Source organism: Symphodus melops (assembly GCF_947650265.1).
Source record: "Symphodus melops genome assembly, chromosome: 23".
Lineage (NCBI taxonomy): Eukaryota > Metazoa > Chordata > Actinopteri > Labriformes > Labridae > Symphodus > Symphodus melops.
The window spans coordinates 12,026,855-12,046,331 of record NC_136713.1 but is presented as its reverse complement, the minus strand read 5'-3'; the positions used below and the strand labels follow the sequence as shown (position 1 = coordinate 12,046,331).

The 19,477-nt window shown below is 39.5% G+C and overlaps 2 protein-coding genes and 1 long non-coding RNA gene across 4 annotated transcripts in view; 1 reads left to right on the top strand and 2 right to left on the bottom strand.

Moving 5' to 3' along the window:
• Positions 1-1,011, bottom strand: part of LOC306818608 — a 31,493-nt gene extending 30,482 nt beyond the window's left edge. The window contains exons 1-3 of one of the 2 annotated variants that reach the window (XR_013778316.1): positions 822-1,011; positions 652-720; positions 535-572 (exon numbers count right to left, since the gene is read on the bottom strand). This is a non-coding gene — a long non-coding RNA (uncharacterized lncRNA). The remainder of the gene's footprint in view (positions 1-534; positions 573-651; positions 721-821) is intronic. The other variant, XR_013778317.1, reaches the window with a different exon arrangement.
• A 4,475-nt stretch (positions 1,012-5,486) lies between these two features.
• LOC306818606 (cilia- and flagella-associated protein 221-like) lies at positions 5,487-11,906 on the bottom strand. Its single transcript, XM_079336282.1, has 8 exons — positions 11,823-11,906; positions 11,487-11,641; positions 11,138-11,238; positions 10,477-10,563; positions 9,036-9,121; positions 8,464-8,587; positions 6,422-6,550; positions 5,487-6,348 (listed from the first exon to the last, which is right to left on the bottom strand). Exons 2-6 carry the CDS (start codon positions 11,611-11,613, stop codon positions 8,566-8,568), a joined length of 423 nt encoding a protein of 140 aa, XP_079192408.1. The 5' UTR covers positions 11,614-11,641; positions 11,823-11,906; the 3' UTR covers positions 5,487-6,348; positions 6,422-6,550; positions 8,464-8,565.
• Positions 11,907-12,126: 220 nt separating this feature from the next.
• LOC306818600 (secretin receptor-like) lies at positions 12,127-18,454 on the top strand. The gene is made up of 13 exons (XM_079336262.1): positions 12,127-12,514; positions 12,594-12,699; positions 12,922-13,041; positions 13,148-13,254; positions 13,940-14,049; positions 14,147-14,279; positions 15,030-15,183; positions 16,163-16,223; positions 16,311-16,380; positions 16,822-16,913; positions 17,538-17,676; positions 18,077-18,118; positions 18,219-18,454. The coding sequence occupies exons 1-13, from the start codon at positions 12,473-12,475 to the stop codon at positions 18,384-18,386; spliced, it is 1,344 nt and encodes a 447-aa protein (XP_079192388.1). The 5' UTR covers positions 12,127-12,472; the 3' UTR covers positions 18,387-18,454.
• Positions 18,455-19,477: the final 1,023 nt, after the last annotated feature.

Here is a 19,477-nt window from a genome sequence, read left to right as displayed (position 1 = left end):
ACATTTTAAGTGCTCTGTTTTTTCTTTATAAATTGTTCCGCTGATAATTACAGACACTAAAAGCAACCAAGTATGTATGAAGGACAAACTGTTATTTAACAGTATCATATTCAAGAAAAACAAATGCCCCCATGGCCTAGTAAGTTTAGCAAACCATGCAAGAGGAAATTATCCAGCAGCTAGCAGCCTTTGTCCACATGCTGCAATCAACACCACATGCTGCAAGAAGCCGTTCAGGAGCTCACAAGAAACTCATGCAACGTAAAAAGACAAGTAAAAACAAGTATAAACCAACAAATCATGAAGAAAACCAACAGCAAGCCGACCTCAGCACAAGACCAGCAAACGGGTATGCAAAATAAGTTAAGAAACATTTAAAAGCCTCAGTGAGATTTCTTTCTCCATGCAGCAGCTAACTAGCTTATAGCAACACCTCACATACGCCAACAAACACAGTAGCAGACAGGTTTAGCAAAGAAAATTGGACAGAGGAGATAGAAACAGAAAAAAGAAATAACTAAAAATGTGACTTACTTTTGGTAGTTTTTTCATGGCCACATGGTGCTCAGTTCCTGTTGAGACCAGTTTAAGAAAGTTAGTCATCAAAAAGAATGCTAGGACTGATTGAAAACTTGATTAATTTCAACTTACATTTTAAAGTAAATTTCTTCCATGGCAGCAAAGTATTCATATCCCGCGCCGTACCCGCTTCAATTGTTCCTTTGAAAACAGTTTTCAAAAAGTTAGCCGTCAGGAAGCAAACAAGCTAACAAGCATGCTGAGAGACAAACAATTGACGAACAAAAAAGTATTTGACTTACTCTTTGAAGGCTTAATCTTTTCTGTAACGGTATCAGCGTGTTCATGTGTTAAAGTAAAGCTCCACTGCAGCTTTCACATTGAATTCTTGGGTTTTGAGAGCTTTTCCCTCCATATTTGACCGACAATGCTAGGTCCTGCTATTAGCCACTGCAGAAAGCTAATTTTACAGCATATTTTTTTAGTTTGCTCACTTTCACGTAGTTTGTAGTGAAAAGAAGTTTAAAGGCTTCATAATTAAGTTCTTGAAAGAAATATTTCATTAGCATTTTTTTATAAGTTTGAAAAAACCACTTGGTTTTTCCCTCAGGACTCAATGTGTGACCGCTCCGACGGCTTCACTGCAGTCAACTGACTTGTGGGGGGAAAAACGCAAAGGTGTAGTCAATAATGGTTAACGAGAGGGCGTGACGAGGCCATGCTAGTGGTATGCTAGTGGTCCAGCAGGAGGCTCACAAGCTGGCTACAGCCCAAACGTGGAAAAAAGGTAATTCTCATTATTTGCCGACGTTCATTTGAACGTCATTGTGTTGATTACATTTATTTAAGCATAGTTTTGCCTGGCTAATCCTTTAGCACAAGCCGAGGGGGAGGGGCTTGTCACCTTTTGTGTTTGTTTATGTCTCCTTTCAGCTATTCAGCCAAAGTGGATACTGTTATCGCTGTCTTTTACTTAATGAGTGAAGTCAGAAAAATTGTTCTTCGCAGACTTCATTGTCTGCGGACATCTGAATTTCTGTAAATAATAATTGGCTGTCACATCTAAGTATCAAGCAAATATGTTGCGAAGTTGAATATTTTGAACTCACGCAAAGCCGTGAGGAGCGCTTTCGAGGTATTGTCCTTTTCATTTTGAAACATTAGAACTTTTCTAAATCAACTTCGTCACTTCTGGCACAACCACGATATGAACAGTCAACCTCTTGTTATGGTGTCTTCGCTTGTAAACACTACGCCATTGCTGCTTTGCTTGCTAGTTTCAAGGCTTTGTCCTTTCAGGACTCCAAGATAGTTTAAAAACTTCCCCAGTGGGAGAAACCCAGATCATGTCAGGAGAAGTCCATCGGGTATCGATCCATTAACCTCTTGGTTCAGAATCATCTGTGTTAACCACTACACTACCACCCCACTTGATCTGTGTGCTTGTTTGGAGCCTTTGACATTTCCATTTTGTATTTGAGGTATTTTGCAATAAGACTAAACCTGCATTTGATTTAGGGGGATTGATTGGGATTTGATCCTACAACCTCTTGGACTGAAGTCAATTGACAAAACCACTTCTCCATAGACATACTAAAGTCTTATTGGTCATAAAGGGTTTGTCCTTTTCTTGTGACCGCATGATTAGTTGGAAACCATTGTTGGCCTCCTTATTAAAATTATATTAGTACAAATTAAAATCTTTTCCACTGCAGTAAAGCCAGATTATGTTTGAATTGGTTAAACATGATTCGATACCTCAATCTCACGGACTGGAGTCAAGTTTCTTAAGCACTACACCACCCTATTCCTTCAGGAACATTAGGATAGTTAAAAATGTCTTCCAGGTTACGTGGAACGGGATTCAATCCCTCAACTTCATGGACTGGAATCATGTTTCTTAACCACTGCACCACCATGCTCCTTGTTCTTTTTGCACGTTTAGGGATTTTGTGCTTTCAATTTCAGGACATTAGGATAGTTAAAAGTCTCTCCCAGGTTAGGTCAAATGGGATTCAATCCTTCAACCTCATGGACTGGAGTCCAGTTTCTTAACCACTACACCACCATGTTATTTTGCTAATTTAGGAATTTTGTACTTTCAATTTCAGGTCATTAGGATAGTTGGAAAAACCTTTCCAATGCAATAAATCCAGATCAAGTCCCGGACTCAATCCCTTGATATCTGGGATTGGAGTTAAATTTCTTAAACACTACACTACCCTGTTCCTTGAGAACATTAGGATAGTCAAAAATCTTTGCCAGTTTAGGTCAGAGGGGATTCAATCCCTCAACCTCATGGACTGGAGTCAAGTTTCTTAGTCACTGCACCACCATGCTCCTTGTTCTTGATGCTCGTTTAGGGATTTTGTGCTTTCAATTTCAGGATATGGCTAGTTAAAATTGTTTTCCAGGTTAGGTTGAATGGGATTCAATCCCACAATCTCATGGACTGGAGTCAAGTTTCTTAACCACTGCTCCACCTTGTTCCTTTTATTGCTGTGCTCGTTTACGAATTTTGTGCTTTCAATTTCAGGACATTAGGATAGTTTAAAAATCTTCCCACTGCAATAAATCCAGATCAAGTCAGGATAGGACAATCAAGAATCAATCCCTTGAAGTCTGGGTTTGGAGTCATATTTCTTAACCACTACACCACCGTGTTCCTTGTTTTGTACTGCTAGTTTAGGAATGTTGTCCTTTCAATTTCAGGACAAAAGTATAGTTAAAAATCTTTTCCACTTGTATAAATCCAGGTTAGATAAGGACAGGTCAAATGGGATTCAATCCCTCGATCTCTTGGATCACAGTCAACTTGCTTAACCACGACACCACCACCACACCGTCATTGCTCTCTCGTGTAGGGGCTTTGACCTTTCCATTTTAGGACTCAAGGTAGTTTAAAATCTTTTCCATTTTGAAAGATCCAGATCAAGTCTTGAAGCACCGAATGGGAGTCAATCACTCAACCTTTTGGATTAGAGTCCATTTTCTTAACCACTACACCACCCTGTTGCTTGTTTAGTATTGCTCGTTTAGAGTTTTTGCTCTTTCAATTTCAGGACATTGGGATAGTTTAAAAACCTTACACTGGTATAAATCCAGATCAAGTCTTGAAGCATCCAGTGGGAGTCAATCACTCAACCTCTTGGATTGGAGTCCATTTTCTTAACCACTACACCACTCTGTTGCTTGTATTGGGATTTTGTGCTTTCAATTTCAGAACATTGGGATAGTTTAAAAACCTTACACTGGTATAAATCCAGATCAAGTCAGGATAGGATGATCGGGATTCAATCCCTCAATTGGAGTCAAGTTTCTTCACCACCTTACTGTCTTTGCTTGCTCGTTTAGGGCCTTTGACCTTACCATTTTGGGATTTAAGGTTCAAAATCTTTTCCATTGGGATAAATCCAGATCAAGTCTCGAAGCATTAAATGGGATGCAAATGGGTTCACTCAACCTCTTGGATTGGAATCATTTCTTTTAACTGCACAACTGAAGTAGATCCAGCAGATGGCAGCGTTTCACTTTAAATGTCTTCTTATTCCCAGTTTCTTCCCGTATCTTTTAATGAGAGGAATCTGCTAAAATTCAATCTCAGAGCATTTACTTTTCATAATAAGCCAATACGATTTCACCTGCTAACTCAGAAGTGATCATTCTTTTTATTCTGGTTGTATATCATGCTACAGTTTTCATTATTACTGTGATTACATACCTCAAATTACACGAGGGAGTAATGTACATGCAAGGAGAAACTGTCAAACTCTTCATCCTTTTAAGGACACGTCTTGCTCCCTTGCTGTGCCCGAGAAATGTCCAGGAGTGCATTGTGAAGGACGCAACATACTTGAGTGATTCTGCTTCAGTTGAGGGAAGAATGAAATAAGTGACACACAGTTTAATGCATTATTATATATTTAATGAATCACATAAGGATTAATATTTTTAGTTTCAAGATTTTGAATTTGAAACTGGAAACTAGTTTGACATCTTCGGGAATACTCAGACAAAAAAACAATCAGTTAAAAGTTGTGGTCTTATGCAGGATGACGCATACTATAGACTATAGACTTTAGACTTTAGACTTAGACTTATTTTATTGTCCCCGAGGGGAAATTCTTTTTCACCAGTATACAGTTTTAAGGACAGCGCGCCGACAGAGGGTGAACACAGGGAGATACATGTTGGACAACAGGACATACAATTATTGGGGGACCAGGGATGTGTTTGACTCACTATGAGTGGGAGGGGCTAAGAAAAAAGGCCTGTTTATCTGCCTCTTAGTGGAAAAGGAGGAAAAATATTCAGTTTTCTTAGAGGCATTAGATATGACAGTTTAAGTGTTCAAACTTGCCTTTAGATGAGTATTTCCAACTGCATTATCACTTTTATTCAGCAAAACACATTGACAGTTTAAAGGGCTCGAACCACCGCATATACAAGGCACCATTTACTTTGGGTGGAGTGTTAATTCTGAAACAAACATCCAGAATCTGCACGATCATAAAATAATAGCCCCATCTCTCAATAAACGACAAATCCAATTGCTGCTTTTAAGTGCAGCTGGTACTGTGCAAAAGTGCAACGAGGTCAAACGACAATCAGAACTTGACTGTTTTTCAAGTGTGTCTCCATGCATTGACTCTCTTGATTTAGTTTGATTCAGAAATGAGGCTGAGCTGTTTCAGTCAGAGGGGAGGAAGGAGACGTATTAATTGCTGTTTCAAGGTTTTATACTGAAGACGGCAGAGTTATCGGGGCCGCATCGGCTCCATGCCAGAAAAACAGACCCGGGCATCGTCAGCAATCCATGCGGCTGCTCCATAAACAAAGTGACAGGGGTGGCGTTTTTCTGCAAACAAATAAAGTACACTCTCTCTCTCTCTGCAAACTTACAAACAAACAAGACTGAGAAATCACATCACCGTAAATGTGGTTTTATGATTAACTATCTTTTTCATGAACATTGCAGATACATACCAGAAAATAAATCAGAAACAGGGGAGACGTCGTCCCCAGAGTTGTGAAAGTGTCTGGAATAATTCTGTGCCATATATTGTCATTGTTATTCATCATGATCAAAGCCAAGTCACCAGAATTCATTATGAAACTAAAATGTGTGGTGCCCTTATTAAAAATGCCTCCAAAGGCAGGAGCAGCCACACAAACCCCCGTCACTTTTTAATTGATTCTACATGTGAACCTCCAGTCGGGATTCCTTTTTCTACTTTGACAGGCTTTGTGAGTAATGACCATTGGTGTCATGAGTGTGGTTCGATAGTCTTAATCTTCATCACGGTATTGTTTCTGATTATATTTACACGCCGCCATGTCAGAGAGCACAACAAACTTCTCTGCTTGGAAATGATGCCCTTCATCTTTACTTTCATAAAAGGTGGGGGGCAAAGGTCGGGTTGATTTGGTTCAACACGGGCCTGGTAATTGAATGCTTGATTTCGCATGACGAGGACCACTGAGGTAAGAAATACTTTGAAATCCAGGCCTGTTCAGAAACATTCGGTAAAATGTCCAATTTAAACGGGAACTAAGAAAATTACAAGAAAACAAGGAGGGCGAAAAAAAAACAAATTCAGTGTGTTCCACACTTTGCATATTTGATGGTACTAAATGAAACTCCTCTGTGTGAAACTCTGCAGGTGTTTTAGTATGAGGTTAATTGTATTGTTTGAGTAAAACAAACCACGGCACAGCTGCAGGAGGAGGATGTACACCAGCTGCCTTCACAGGTCTGAGCGGATGTGTGACAATAGCTCTTGTTTCTTCATGACTTGATGAAGTTGTACCGGTAGTGAAGGAAGAAAACTCTGAGAGGGGAAAAAAACGTTTTTTATTATTCTTTATATATGACATGTTTTAAATTCAATGTTATATATACAGTAGGTAGTTTTCACCCTCCTTGGTCTTCCTGTATTTGACTTGACATCGAGACACTTGGGTTGCAGGTAACAGTTGATTATACGCTGCAGACGCTGCTTCTCCATTACCGGGCATTCCTCCACGCTCACTAGCAAATAAAATGTACAACAAAAGAAAAACTGGTGATGAAATGTGCTCAAACTTTGATGGAATTATTTAGACTTTAATATACCTCATAAATCCCTGAGGGTTTTACACTGTGTTATTTGGAGACATGCTTCTCCCACACACACGATTCACACACACGCAACACACACCAACAAGTGGCAGGAAGAAAGACAAGACAAGAAACACTGAAGACAGACAGAGAAGTAGAAAAATGTAACAACAACGCACACTAAAACAAATGATACGAAATTATAAAATAAAACATGAAACAGTAAAGGCTAAGCCGGAAAACAATAAAATAAACACAAGGACAGAGCATCACAAAGAGACAAAAACTTAACAAGAGTGAACCATGACACCATGTAACTCTTCCTGGAATCAGGGAATGTATTTGTTGGTCAAATATAATATATTTGAAGAAAAAAAAAAAAAGAAGCTTGGTGGACACGAAGCCTTATGCTGTCTTTCAGAGTGCCAGCTTATTTTTTCAATTGTTTTCATTGAAGAGAAGCATCTATTGAAAATCTTTCAACCTTATAGAAAGGCGCTGTTATTCCCTGTAGTTTTGCCACCTACAGGGAATTGTATCTTGTACCCACATTTGCTCAATGTCTGATCAAATAAAGATAAATAAAACATGTTGTAAAAAGTAAGGGAGTAATGTTGGTCACACAGCCACCAGTGTCAGCAGAGTGTTGTCACAGAGACAAGAAGGACGTGCAGCGCTTTTCTTCTCAGCTAACAAACGCTTCATGGGAATACTCCTGAGCGCAAAGTCAGCGCTTTTCTGCCCTGAAAAAAATGCCAAGTGGGCCTACAAGGATCCTCAAGGATGGAGCAAAAAAAATGCTCAAGGAAAAAGGGTAGCGCAAAAGGTTAGCTTTTTATCCTATCAACACAGTCTCAAATCAAACCGCTTAGGCTACAAATCTCTTTAAAATCTACAATAACTCTGATGAAATTGCATCCCAATTATTTAAAGAAAGAAAGGAGGAGAATGTGGCCCGTTGACGGCGGTGAGGATGCTGAGCCTGGGCCGGCTCGAGCTGGGGCGGACTGTTTCAACCGGTTCAAATCTTTCTTCGATATCATATAAAGGGTCAGACTTCTGTACATAAAAGTTCTTGGGTTATGGATAATGAATCCTCAAGGTTATCTGCTGCGATTTTAGAGATACTTTAAAGCCTTGTTTCTTGGGGATCACAATTACAAAGTAAATGGACAAATAGGCATACACGTTTGAGAAACAAACACTCAGACAAAGACAGTTGTGTGCAAAGATATTATGTTATGAGTTTTCCAGACTCACTTCTTATAGCTGTATAAGAATGAAACATATGAACACAAAATATATTCATCAGACTTAAAATAAATCTGTACCATACAAGAGACTCTAACACTGAATGACCAGTCTGCAGTAGAACAAAATTCATCCAAGGAAAGAAGGAGCTGGTAGTGGTTCAAGATGAAAACCAACCCAGCAGGTATCTCTTAATCTGTCACTGGAAAATGTCATCTTTTATTTGACGTGAGAGTGTTTTATATGCTCGCTGTCTATTGGGGGGCATATACATCTTGATAAAGCCGGGCCAGCTATCGAGCTATTTTCATGAATGATTAACTACTGACTGAGATAACGCCAAGACAGTCGCTAGATAGATACCAAAGTGTGATTGATAGCATCCACTTTCTCATGGGAGCAGAATAAAACATTGGCTGGAAAAAACCCCTCAGATAGGAACTCAACATAAGACCTAGTTTGGTCGTTCAACCGCACATCTAAATAAACAGCCTAACCTTTGAAGAAGCTAACCTCGGCTAACTTGCATGTTTCACTGGATGGACGATCCAGCGGATTTTAAAACTATAACGATACTTAATTTCTCCAATTACCTGGGGGTTACCTGATGGTGCATAGGTAGGGTTTGGTGTTGAACTGTGAGATGATCAGATGGATGGTGACTTGAGAAGTCTGGTATTGGACAGGATGGAAGGTCACAATAATCTGGTATCACACCTGGAAGAGCGAGGGGCATGAGTTATGTGTGTACACATTTGATCTACACCTAGGTCAGTGATTCCAGAAATTTTTTTGCACGTAGATACCAGCTATAGCTGACTACATGCAAAGTACATAGTATCTCCCCAGCTTAATCCATGTTGAAACCATAGACTGTAAATAAACAAGGATGAAGCCTGAGTTATATAATCCATTGGCAGGAACTGATGGCATAAAGTGTAGGTTCAAACACAAATGTTATTTTTTACTTATTTACCACTTTCTATCTCCACTTATGTCTACTTTAAGTAACAAGAGACTAGAAACATGTTCTTTTAATCTTCTTAGCCTAATTCTTGAGTCCAGCATCAAAATCTAAAAATTAGACACTTTTATTTTCTTTCAGTTTTCTTTTTCAAACAAAGAAAACTAATACCAGCTTGTTCCAACACTGCGTTCCATTTACCTCTTCACTGGGAGGTCGGAGCTGGGAGTGACGTCACACCGAGTTGAGAGTGTTCCAGTTGCAAGTCGGAAAAGCAACATGGACACCTGCAGGATAAACGTTGTTTTGGTGGCTAATACCAGACGGTAACAAAACACTATGTGATAGTTTGTGCGGAAAAATAAAAAGACACCATGTCCACAGCGTACAGTTGATCCGCGTAGCAGCCATGTTGGATTCTAACTCTGGCAGCTCGGACAACTCTGACTTTCCGAATAGTAAATACGACTTCAGGGGGCGTTCCAATTGACACTTCGACAGGGAACTCGGAATTTCACACTTCCCAGTTCAACTAGAATGAAGCACAAGTACTCGACTTGAAAACAAGCGTCTGAGAAAGCAAATGGCCAATCATATTTTAGGATTTTGGGGTGGCCAATCAAATTTCAAGGGTGGTTTCGTGCCACCCTTTACCATCCCTCTTGACACACGCCTGTCCAGGGGGAGGGGGGGGGGGGTTCAGTTAATGGGGGTCACCATGATGGAAATGTTGTCTTCAACTTACTTTCAGCCAACCAGGCAAAGATCGCCTCTCAGCCTCCTGACAAACCGCTACACTGCGCCCAACCATCAGTTTTATCTTCATATTATACTGCTCATAATGTATTGAGTCCATACCTGTAAGAGGACTGATGGACAGCGCTTCATTGGGTTGAATGACAAACAGCCGGAACTCAAAGTCAATAGGACAACCGCAATTCAGGGGTATAGCATGTGAAACACTAGAGACAGGTGGACAAGAATGCATGAGGTTACTTTTTTATGACTAAATAATAAAAAAAGGAAACCTCCTAATAGACAGGAAAGTCCTCAGTTAAAAAAACTAATAGACAGGAAATAGACAGGGAAGTCCTCAGGTAGACAGGAGGTCAGAAAATCTGCCCACTAAAGAGCCCAAGACTCACACTGTATGGTATAAATACTCACCTTAGTCCAAGTGGTACTTCTGACAGGTGGATGTGAGGGGGGATGTGTAGGTCATCAATGAACTGGAATTAACAGGTTCTCTTCCCCCTTACAAAGAATGCACGTCGGTTGAATGAACAAGAATAAGAAAAAGCATCAAAGTAAAGGTGTAAAAAAGGATGAAGGAGATGACCACAGATTAATTACCAGTAACCATGACAACATCAACTTTTAAGTCCTCCTAGTTGACTATTTTTATTCCTAAGACTCATAACACGCCAAAGGTGGACAAATCTTTGGACCCAAACCTTGCAAAGAACCCGAACACTGTCATAGAAGTAATGCCACTCGTCGGGACAGAAACTGACCTTCACCGTGTAGGCAAGACCCGGAATGAGTTGATACTTGAAAAAAACAACAGTTAGAACACAGCTGAATAGCTGTAAAAAAAACCTGAGTGGTTTTCTGGTCAGCAGTTTGCAATGAAAAGAAGTACTTTTTTTATATATGATGTTTTGAAGTGCTTCGTTTGTGTGGGAATGATATGAATATCCATGACTTCAGATGAGATGTTGATTATTTTCTGGGAAAAAGAAAACAGAGAGATGAAAATGATCATTTTCCTCCAACCTTGTGCACTCCCGCAAACCCTTTTTTGTGATGTACTTCCTTCTTAAATCGAGTCTTAAATGCTTCATTGTGCATTCAGATCGGTTGAAATAAGAAGTTCAAACATCAGGTACAGTACATGCTTGCCTTACAGTACCTACCGTAGAGGCCATTGCCTGCATCTTGGTGTACTCTCTCTTTATAGACCTCCATGTTACAGCTCCATGTTCAGCTTTCATGAGAAATGAATGCTCCAACGTGGAAAAACCATCACACTGTCACTGATTTAGAGTCAATCAAAACTCTTCTTACTAATCAACTGCATTTGTATAAGGGCCAGCTTTTTCTTGACAGACACTGTGGGGACCGGACTTTAAGATGCGCTGCTTGCACTTAAGCTGGACATCTGTTAAGCCTGATTTGAAGAAGTTGATGTCAGAGATATAATCTGTCCCATTAACCTAATGCAAGTATTTTAGCCTTGGAATTACTTTTTTTTTTGCACTTGAGGAAATTGATATTCTGGGGGAAAAAAAGGATTTCCTCACCAGTATCTTGACGTAATCCTTCCCCAGCTCAAACCGGCTGAAGTGAAGCTTGGAGGGGTCTGCTTGGATCACGCTGTTGCTTTTCAGTTTGGTAAAGAGTTCTGCATAGGGGAAATAAAAAACTAAATGCAACGATTATGTATATGCGGTTTTTTTTTTTAAGAGCAAGTACTTTTTCATACATTTAAAAAATACTGTTAGAAATGTTTTAAGTTACAAGACAACACCAATTTTTCGACCACAACAAAAAAAAAGTTAACCAAGAAGAAACTATGCTCCTAGTCACTGCTTGTAAGGCAACTGAAAGTCACTGCAACTTCTAGGAAGGTTTTTGATGTCAGGTTTCTACTTGATTCCAGAAGAGGATTGGGGATGTTTGATGTACTCCTACTCCCCTCCACCAGCTGGCTCAGAGGCATCATGGGAGTCACCCTCTGGAAAGACTTGGAGAGCATCTGCGGGTCAGAGATGTCCATCCTGGCTATATTGTCAGCTGAGCTCTGACTCCCTAATGTGAGTAATGTCAGAGGTATTTAGGACAGTCAAGGACAGTCAAAGTGTAATGTTGGGAAGCATCATAATATCTTCAATATTGATCAATATGGTTTGGCCTAGGCTGCTATCAAATATTCATGTGTAAAATTACATAAACCTTTAAACCTTTCAGAAAATCGAACTTTATAACTTATTCAAGATTTAGGCAGTGGATTTGAATACATTTTATTCAGATAAAACAGCCATATCCCGTCATTTTTGTTCAGTCAATTCTCCCGTTTTTGTTGCGAACGCGCCCCACTACTAAACACCGACGTTGCCATGGAGACGACAGCGCTGAAAGGGGCGGGACGAGCGAGCCGTGGGGAAACTGCAGAGCACCAATCGCACAACAGCACAGCCCGGAAGCAGGCAAGTTTCCTTTCAAAGTAAAGGTCTGCGATTTATAAATCGGCCTATTTGGCAAAAGAAAAAAAAGGGGGGATTATATTCTATTTTTACACATGCATTGCGTATTTGAGTAAAAAGAAATTATATTAAACTTTTTAAAGTGCTATCGGTTGCCTTCATTTTAATCACATGAAATAAACAGTACAGTTGTAACCAAAATACACTTTATTTTGAAAGTACTAACAGGAAGTTTTAGTTTGATTATAGCTTTCTAGATAAAACCCTTATCCGATTGCCGTGCAGGCCACTTTACATATCGGCATTCTGATTGGGCCTTCTTTATTTTTCAGACGTGTCATATATCTCCTGCATGGCAGGATGCTTGTTTTTTATTCTTATCAGATTGATGTGGGTTTATTCTTGAGATAGTCACCTAACCTGTCAGAGACAATGGAAAGAGTTGGACTTATTGGAGTGTTACTCTTAGCCCAGGTAAGAATGAAAATGTGTTTAATCAATCTATGAAAACTTTTGAGAACCATGTCAGCCTCTAGTCATACTTTAATTGCAGGCAAAGTCATCATCAGGTTGTCATCCTCATGTCAATCTTGTGAAAGAAGAGGAGAAATGCATGAACGATGTGCAGCTGAATAAATCACAAGAAGCAGGCCTATCAGGTGGGTAATATTCTCTGTTATTTTTTCAGTGGAAACTGCTGAAGGAATTTTATATTTAATCTATAAAAAATGTGGATAGGTGTTCTGGTGACCTAGTGGTCACAAAAATATAAAGCACCCAGAACACACCTTGTACTTTTACTCCTAGAATCTGTAAGCATATAGAATCTTTTTAAAATGCATGTAAAATAAAAGAGTAATTTTCTGTTCTGACCTATCAAGAAAGCAACACCAGTGTATACTGCAAAGGAATGTGGGATGGCCTGAACTGCTGGCCATCGGCTTATCTTGGACAAACTGTCTCTCAACCTTGTCCAAACCACGAGTTTTTCAGTTCAGAAGGTGAGATACGACTTGAATAATTGAATAATATGCAAGGAAAGTGATTTGCTTGCATACTTAGATACACATGTAAAAAAAATGAATAAAATTGATTGCTATTTTGCAGGTAAAGTGCATCGCAACTGCACTACCGACGGCTGGTCAGACCCACTTGTCCCTCATGAAGAATCGTGCGGCTTCACTTTCAACGAGACACTTCACTTTCCCGGAGAGGTTGGTGATATTTTAAAGAAAACAGTATGTGTTGATTATGCATTAATAACTAGATGAACAAGATGATCAAATTAGAATTTAAAAATACAGTAATGTTTTGTGTCTCTTTTTATGTGTGTATTTGATTCTTGTTTTTGATGGGTGCTGTTTGACTGAACATCTTTGCTCTATGTTTAATTACAGCACATACTGTTTAACGACAGCACATACTGTAGTTATGGTAAATGGACTTATATGGCCATTTTGTAGCTTCACACGCCTTCCAAATGAGGGACCATCAGAAGTAACTTTCCATTCATACACATTACACACCACTGCCGGCAAAGCAGCTGGAGCAGTAAGGTTCCTGCCCAAGTACATATCAGACGTGTGGTTGCAGGACCTGGGGACAGAACCCCCAACCTTCCAGATGAGAGACAGGCAACCCTTCCAACTAAGCCAGGGCACATGCAATGTTTTTTCTATCATTATAGTGTATGCCTGTGTATATACATGTACGTGTGGTCGACTGCTTGTTTATGAAATGTTAATTAAGACTGTTTTCCTTACTGACCCCTGGTGTACTAAAGTACGAAGCATGAGGAATTAAGGAATAAAATCAGAAAAAAGTTGACAAACATATTTACAGAAATTAAATTGTGAAATCAGTTTGTCTAATAGGTGATTATCTCCTTCACTTGTACAGTCCTCGGATCATCATTTGTACTTCTCCTACATGAAGACCATGTACACAGTGGGATATACACTCTCTCTCATCTCTCTCACCATCGCTATCACTATATTCTGTCTGTTCAGGTTGGATTTTTTTTCTTCTATATTTTCTATCACCTTCAACTATCCAAGATATTTGAGAAAAACTGATTTTGTAACTTCAAACTTTGAATTTCTTCAGAAAGCTTCATTGTACCAGGAACTACATTCATATCCAGATGTTCATCTCTTTTATCCTGAGAGCCGTCTTCATCTTCATCAGGGACTCTCTGCTATTCACCAATGCAGAGCTCTACCATTGTGACTACTATGTGGTATGCATAAATATACATAACTTACTTTTTTTTTTTTAACGAAGGAACATGCACTTACCCTCATCAACTACTCCTAAACAATCAGCTGTGTGTTCCTTCTCAAAAGGTTTTTGGGGCCGATCCTGATACCAATATTGGGGAAAAAATAATCTGATAGAGATCATTCTCTTAGATCTATTTTTTGGTCTATATAAACAGGCATGTATTGTGTTGATCCAATAATTACAGTTGGGAAATAATATACAATGAAGACAAGATGGTCACTTAACTGTGCATGTACATGCTTGACACTGTTGGAGTTGATACTGCTTGTTTTAATTCTTAGGCCTATAGCACCCTCTTGTGGTGACAGCCAGAAAGAACTGTTAGTGCAATACAATGAAACTCAAATTAAATCCTTTTTAACTGGTGAAATAATTTCGTAATTAGGTGAATAGCTGCAATAAAATCCTACACTACTACTATGCTATGCTGGTGCTAGTATGCTAATATTCGCTAATTAACAGTGGGACTCGACAAAACACTGTACAGAACAAAAAAGCAGTTTTTAATGTTTTAAGTCTTCTATGCAGAAACTAAAAGGAGCATCAGAAATTACAAGGGTTTTTTTTTTCCCAGACCCTTTAATATTTTCATTCCAAATTATAATAATGAAGGGATGATAGTGATGATGATGCAAATACATTTACATACTTGCACTTACATAGATTAAGAATGGCTGATTAACCCCCCTACATTCCTTCATGTCAGGTGGCATGTAAGGTTGTGGTGATATTTTCCAACTACTCCATCTTGGCAAACTACAGCTGGCTGCTGGCTGAGGGTCACTTCCTGTTCACTCTAGTGAGCCGCTCCTTCTTCTCCTTGAAGAAACACCTGGCCTGGTACATCGCTCTGAGCTGGGGTAAGGAGACTTGCTACTTTTTTTTCTTTTTCTTATGCAATACTTAGAGTAGGGGGCGCTGACGAGCAGCGCATAGAGTACACATGTTTCCAGAAGCTCCTCCGTCAAACTTTTAAATGAATATTTTGACTGTCCATATTTAACTTTTAAAAGCCTCAGGAACTTCCCCAAAGCGTTAAGGTCCAACTTTTACACTTTTTGCGTTGGTATGCACAAGAGGTCAGAAAGCGTGAGGATGCGAAAGAACTGCCGCTGATATGGGACAAAGATAAGGTCCTGAAATACATTACATTCGATAAGCTGTACAGACTCTTCAGGCAAAACAAAGCAGTCAAGACGAAATGGTAGAGAAGGTGGAATCTATTGAAGAGCAGCTGTTGGAGCAGGATGACCGCATGAGCAGTTCAGAAAAGACAAACATGAAAACAACGCACTTAAGCGTAAGGTGGACGACCTCGAGGGCCGGGCGCATCGCAGCAATAGTAATATTGTTGGCATACCTGATACCAGAATATCTGAACAAGAAGAAGGAGGTAAACCAACAGAGTTTGTCGAAACTTTTTGGAGAACATCATTTTCAATCGTCGGTGATAATTGACTGGGAAGCACCGAATCCTGTGACCGTGACCCCTGGAGGGTACCCAGGCGATGGTGGCGTAGGGACGCCACCATTTTTATTGGGAAAAGGTCCTCACACTGCATCTACGGTGGACGAGGGGGCTGGAGTTTGAAGGCAACAAGGTGCTTATTTTCCTCAACTATACCCTGGAGGTGATGTGTCAACGATGTGATTTCAACTTGGTCCTAGCTTTGGACATCTGCCAGATATGTGCTGTCATTTTCTTTAATACTGCTGAGTGTTCTCGTCTATTCTGCGTGTCTATATTGTATAAGAAGCTATGAACGAAATCATAAGTACAATACCTAGAGTCACAAATAATGATTGTGGGCGTTTAAGGTTACTTCCTTTATGATACAGGATTACCTGTGGTTGTTATTGTCTCCTGGGGCTGTTCCAAGTACTTCTATGAAGATGAAGGGTAAGAGTTTTTCACTCATTTATTTAATGTTACAAGCTTATGAAAATGATATGATTAAAATTCTTGATTTTTCTTTTGGTACCCAAGCTGTTGGGAATCCAGGAGACATAAATGGATTTGGTGGATACTTTGGGTGCCTGTTCTTCTGACAATATGTGTAAGAAAACAACTTCTGTTTTTTTTTTTTTTAACATATCACATTTTTGGGAACTACATTTATTCTTGCTAAGAGTTAGGTGATAAGAAATGATAACACATTTTGTCTGCCATTAAATATAAAACTAAGCATACACTTGGATGACAATAGCTCAATGGTAGTGTCGGTTATCCCTAATAATAAAGTTGTTTAATATTACAGCGCCTGCTTGTAGCACTATAGCCCTGTCTCACCAAGAAGTCTGGTTTGGTGTCGTACAGTTTGGTAGAGTAGACACTATTTTGCTTGCCAGGGATGTCTAGAAAGGTGGCCAGCAGTTGCATTGGCCCAATAATAATCAATCTGAATACCTAAAAATGTGTTGATAAATATTTTAACCTACATCTTGGCAAAAAAAAGAGGAATAAACGTATTACCTAAATGTCTATTTGACAATTATAGGTCAATCTCGTCTTTTTCTTGGGAATTTTGAGGATATTGATGAGCAAACTCCGAATGCCAGGTGCTCAGTGGAATGAATTCAGCCAGTACAAGTGAGTATTTATCACACTGGTGTTCTCGTGTTCTACCACTGTTAATGTGCAAAGTTTGGGTTAGTTATCTTTTGTGATTTTGGGCCGCCATGGCTCAGCTTGCCATCTCTTAACTGGAAGGTGAGACACCTTGATCTCACTTCAGTTCTCACTTTCAACAAGTATCAAAGCTCCCCAAAACATGTCTGAAGTTTCTTGGTAAAAGTGACACCCTGCTCAGAACAGGCTGTTTCGGTGTCTGTAGCTTTAAATGCAAATTAACTGTGTATGACCACGCCCCTTTAGAAGGGCTCGGGTGGCTTGGGGATTCTCACTTCATGCCCAAATGTTTATGGTGAGAAGGCAGACTAAGAGGGCAGAGCAAACATCTAGCTGTGGGAGTGTCACCCACCTGAGGGGAGGGGCTACTGCCCTTTGTGATGTCATGAAGGGAATATCTCCAAATGGCCTGTTTGAGCACACATTTTCTGAAAAGTGGCAAGCAGGTGATTTGTAGACGGACAAGGGACAGATATTAGTGTTTTAAAAAATGGCAAGGTGTATTTTGCACAATATGTGACCTTTCATTTTGGAGATATGAATGAGCAGTTATAAATGATACATGCCTGTTTTTTTTTTCTACAGGAGGCTGATCAAATCCACATTTTTTCTGGTGGTTCTTTTTGGTCTGCATTACATCCTGTTTGTTTTTTTCCCTGTTGATGTAAGCCGCTCAGTGTTTCTGATAAGGACCTTTGCAGAGCTGGCCCTGTCATCCACACAGGTAAAATAAGATGGTCCAAGCGGTTTGGGGTTGTGGTGAATAAAACTTACACTAAAGCTGTTTTCACATATGCACTCCTGAAAATATTCAGATAATTTCGGTCGTAGGAGGTGACATAAATAAAACAATGCAGAAGTAGCAAAGAAGCAACAGAGTCCATCTGACTTGCTGCGGGAAAAAACTACTCGGGTTCCAGCAGGAGAAACTGTGTAAAGTCAGTGTGGTAACTTGGAACGTGAGAACCGTGTTGCATTCGCGGATATTATCCAGTAACGTTCAAGTACAAAACAGCAAATTTATACTTCAAAAACTAATAACATAAACAACACTATGATTAACCTTGTTAGGTTTAGCATCAATTCATAACCCTAAGTGTCCTTTTTGTCCTCAAATCTTTAAGGGTTTTGTGGTCGCTGTGCTCTACTGCTTCATGAATGGAGAGGTAAGAACTGGTTAGCAAAAATAAATCCAAAAATGTTCCAGATAAAGGCTCAGAATTTGAGATAAAAAAAATTAAGGAAGCTATGACTTGTATTTTCCAGGTGCAGCATGAGTTTCAGAGGAGATGGAGGAGATGGAAACTGACTCAACACCTCCCCAGTCGGCGCAGGCAGTATCATGGCTCAATCAGCCACAGTGGCGCACCTCACACACAGGTCTCACTGCTGCCCGGCTCTCCAGGCAGTCCAACACTCCCTGTGGAGATGTAATTCAAGTTGGAATAAGCACAGCACTCTTGTATTTACTAAAAGAGTAAATAAATATTTTATACACATTATTTGGTCTAACCTGTAGAATACCAAAGGGAGCATGTTTGCAATGATAGCAAACAACAATATAGTATAATGCTTAGCTCACAAAGCAAAGCAGGTCAGAATGGAGTGGGAGCTAAAAAATGACTGACGGTGTTCTGCATCTTTTAAGGTTTCCTTTTGACTGCGTCCACACTGCAGGCAACCTTAACTGTAAAGAATGACACTTCTGCAGGAGGGTGCAGATCACCAGTTTTGCCTGTTAGGCAGGGTCATGTCCAGACTTTTTTTTTTTTTTTTTTTTACTCTGGGGGCCCATCTGGAGCGATTACATATGGAGGGGTGGCATGAAGTTTTTAGGCACACAAAAATCAATTTCATTTTTCTACCCTGTCTATCTCCACTAATGATATGTACTTGTACGTAACACAATTTGGCAACACATCAGTATGACGAACATCTTCTTAGCTTGATTCTTAAGGAGCTCAAAAACTAAAATGTATGTGCAAAGTACTTCAAAAAAATGGAAGGAAAACTGTTGTACACTCATCCTTCTCTTCCGATCTCCATTTGTAAAGTGGCTGAAGTGAAGAGTTTCCTTCTATTCAACTTTCACTTGTATTGCAGTAATATGTGACCAGAAGGATCGATACTTTGGCTCAGGTAATTAAGTTGTTTAGCCTTCTTTGTCCAACACTGTGTATTCTGGGAAACTGTGACTTCCACAGTAGAGACACCTGTTGAATGTTCAGACATGGATATGTCACATTGGGATCTGTTACATTGAGTCTTTCCTGCTTCTTCACTATATTCACTGGATAAATACTTGATTTGAAAGTTACGTATCATTAAAAAAAAAAAAAGGATCGATTAAAACCCTTAATGAAAAAATCATTATCTATTATTGACTAAAATAACACATTGCTCTTTGGGGAATATCCATAAGCTTCCCAACAGGAATCTATAAAAATGCACTCCACATTTACCCAATTGATTGAAAACATTATATTTTTCTTTAACAGAAACTCATATTATCCAATTGCATGATT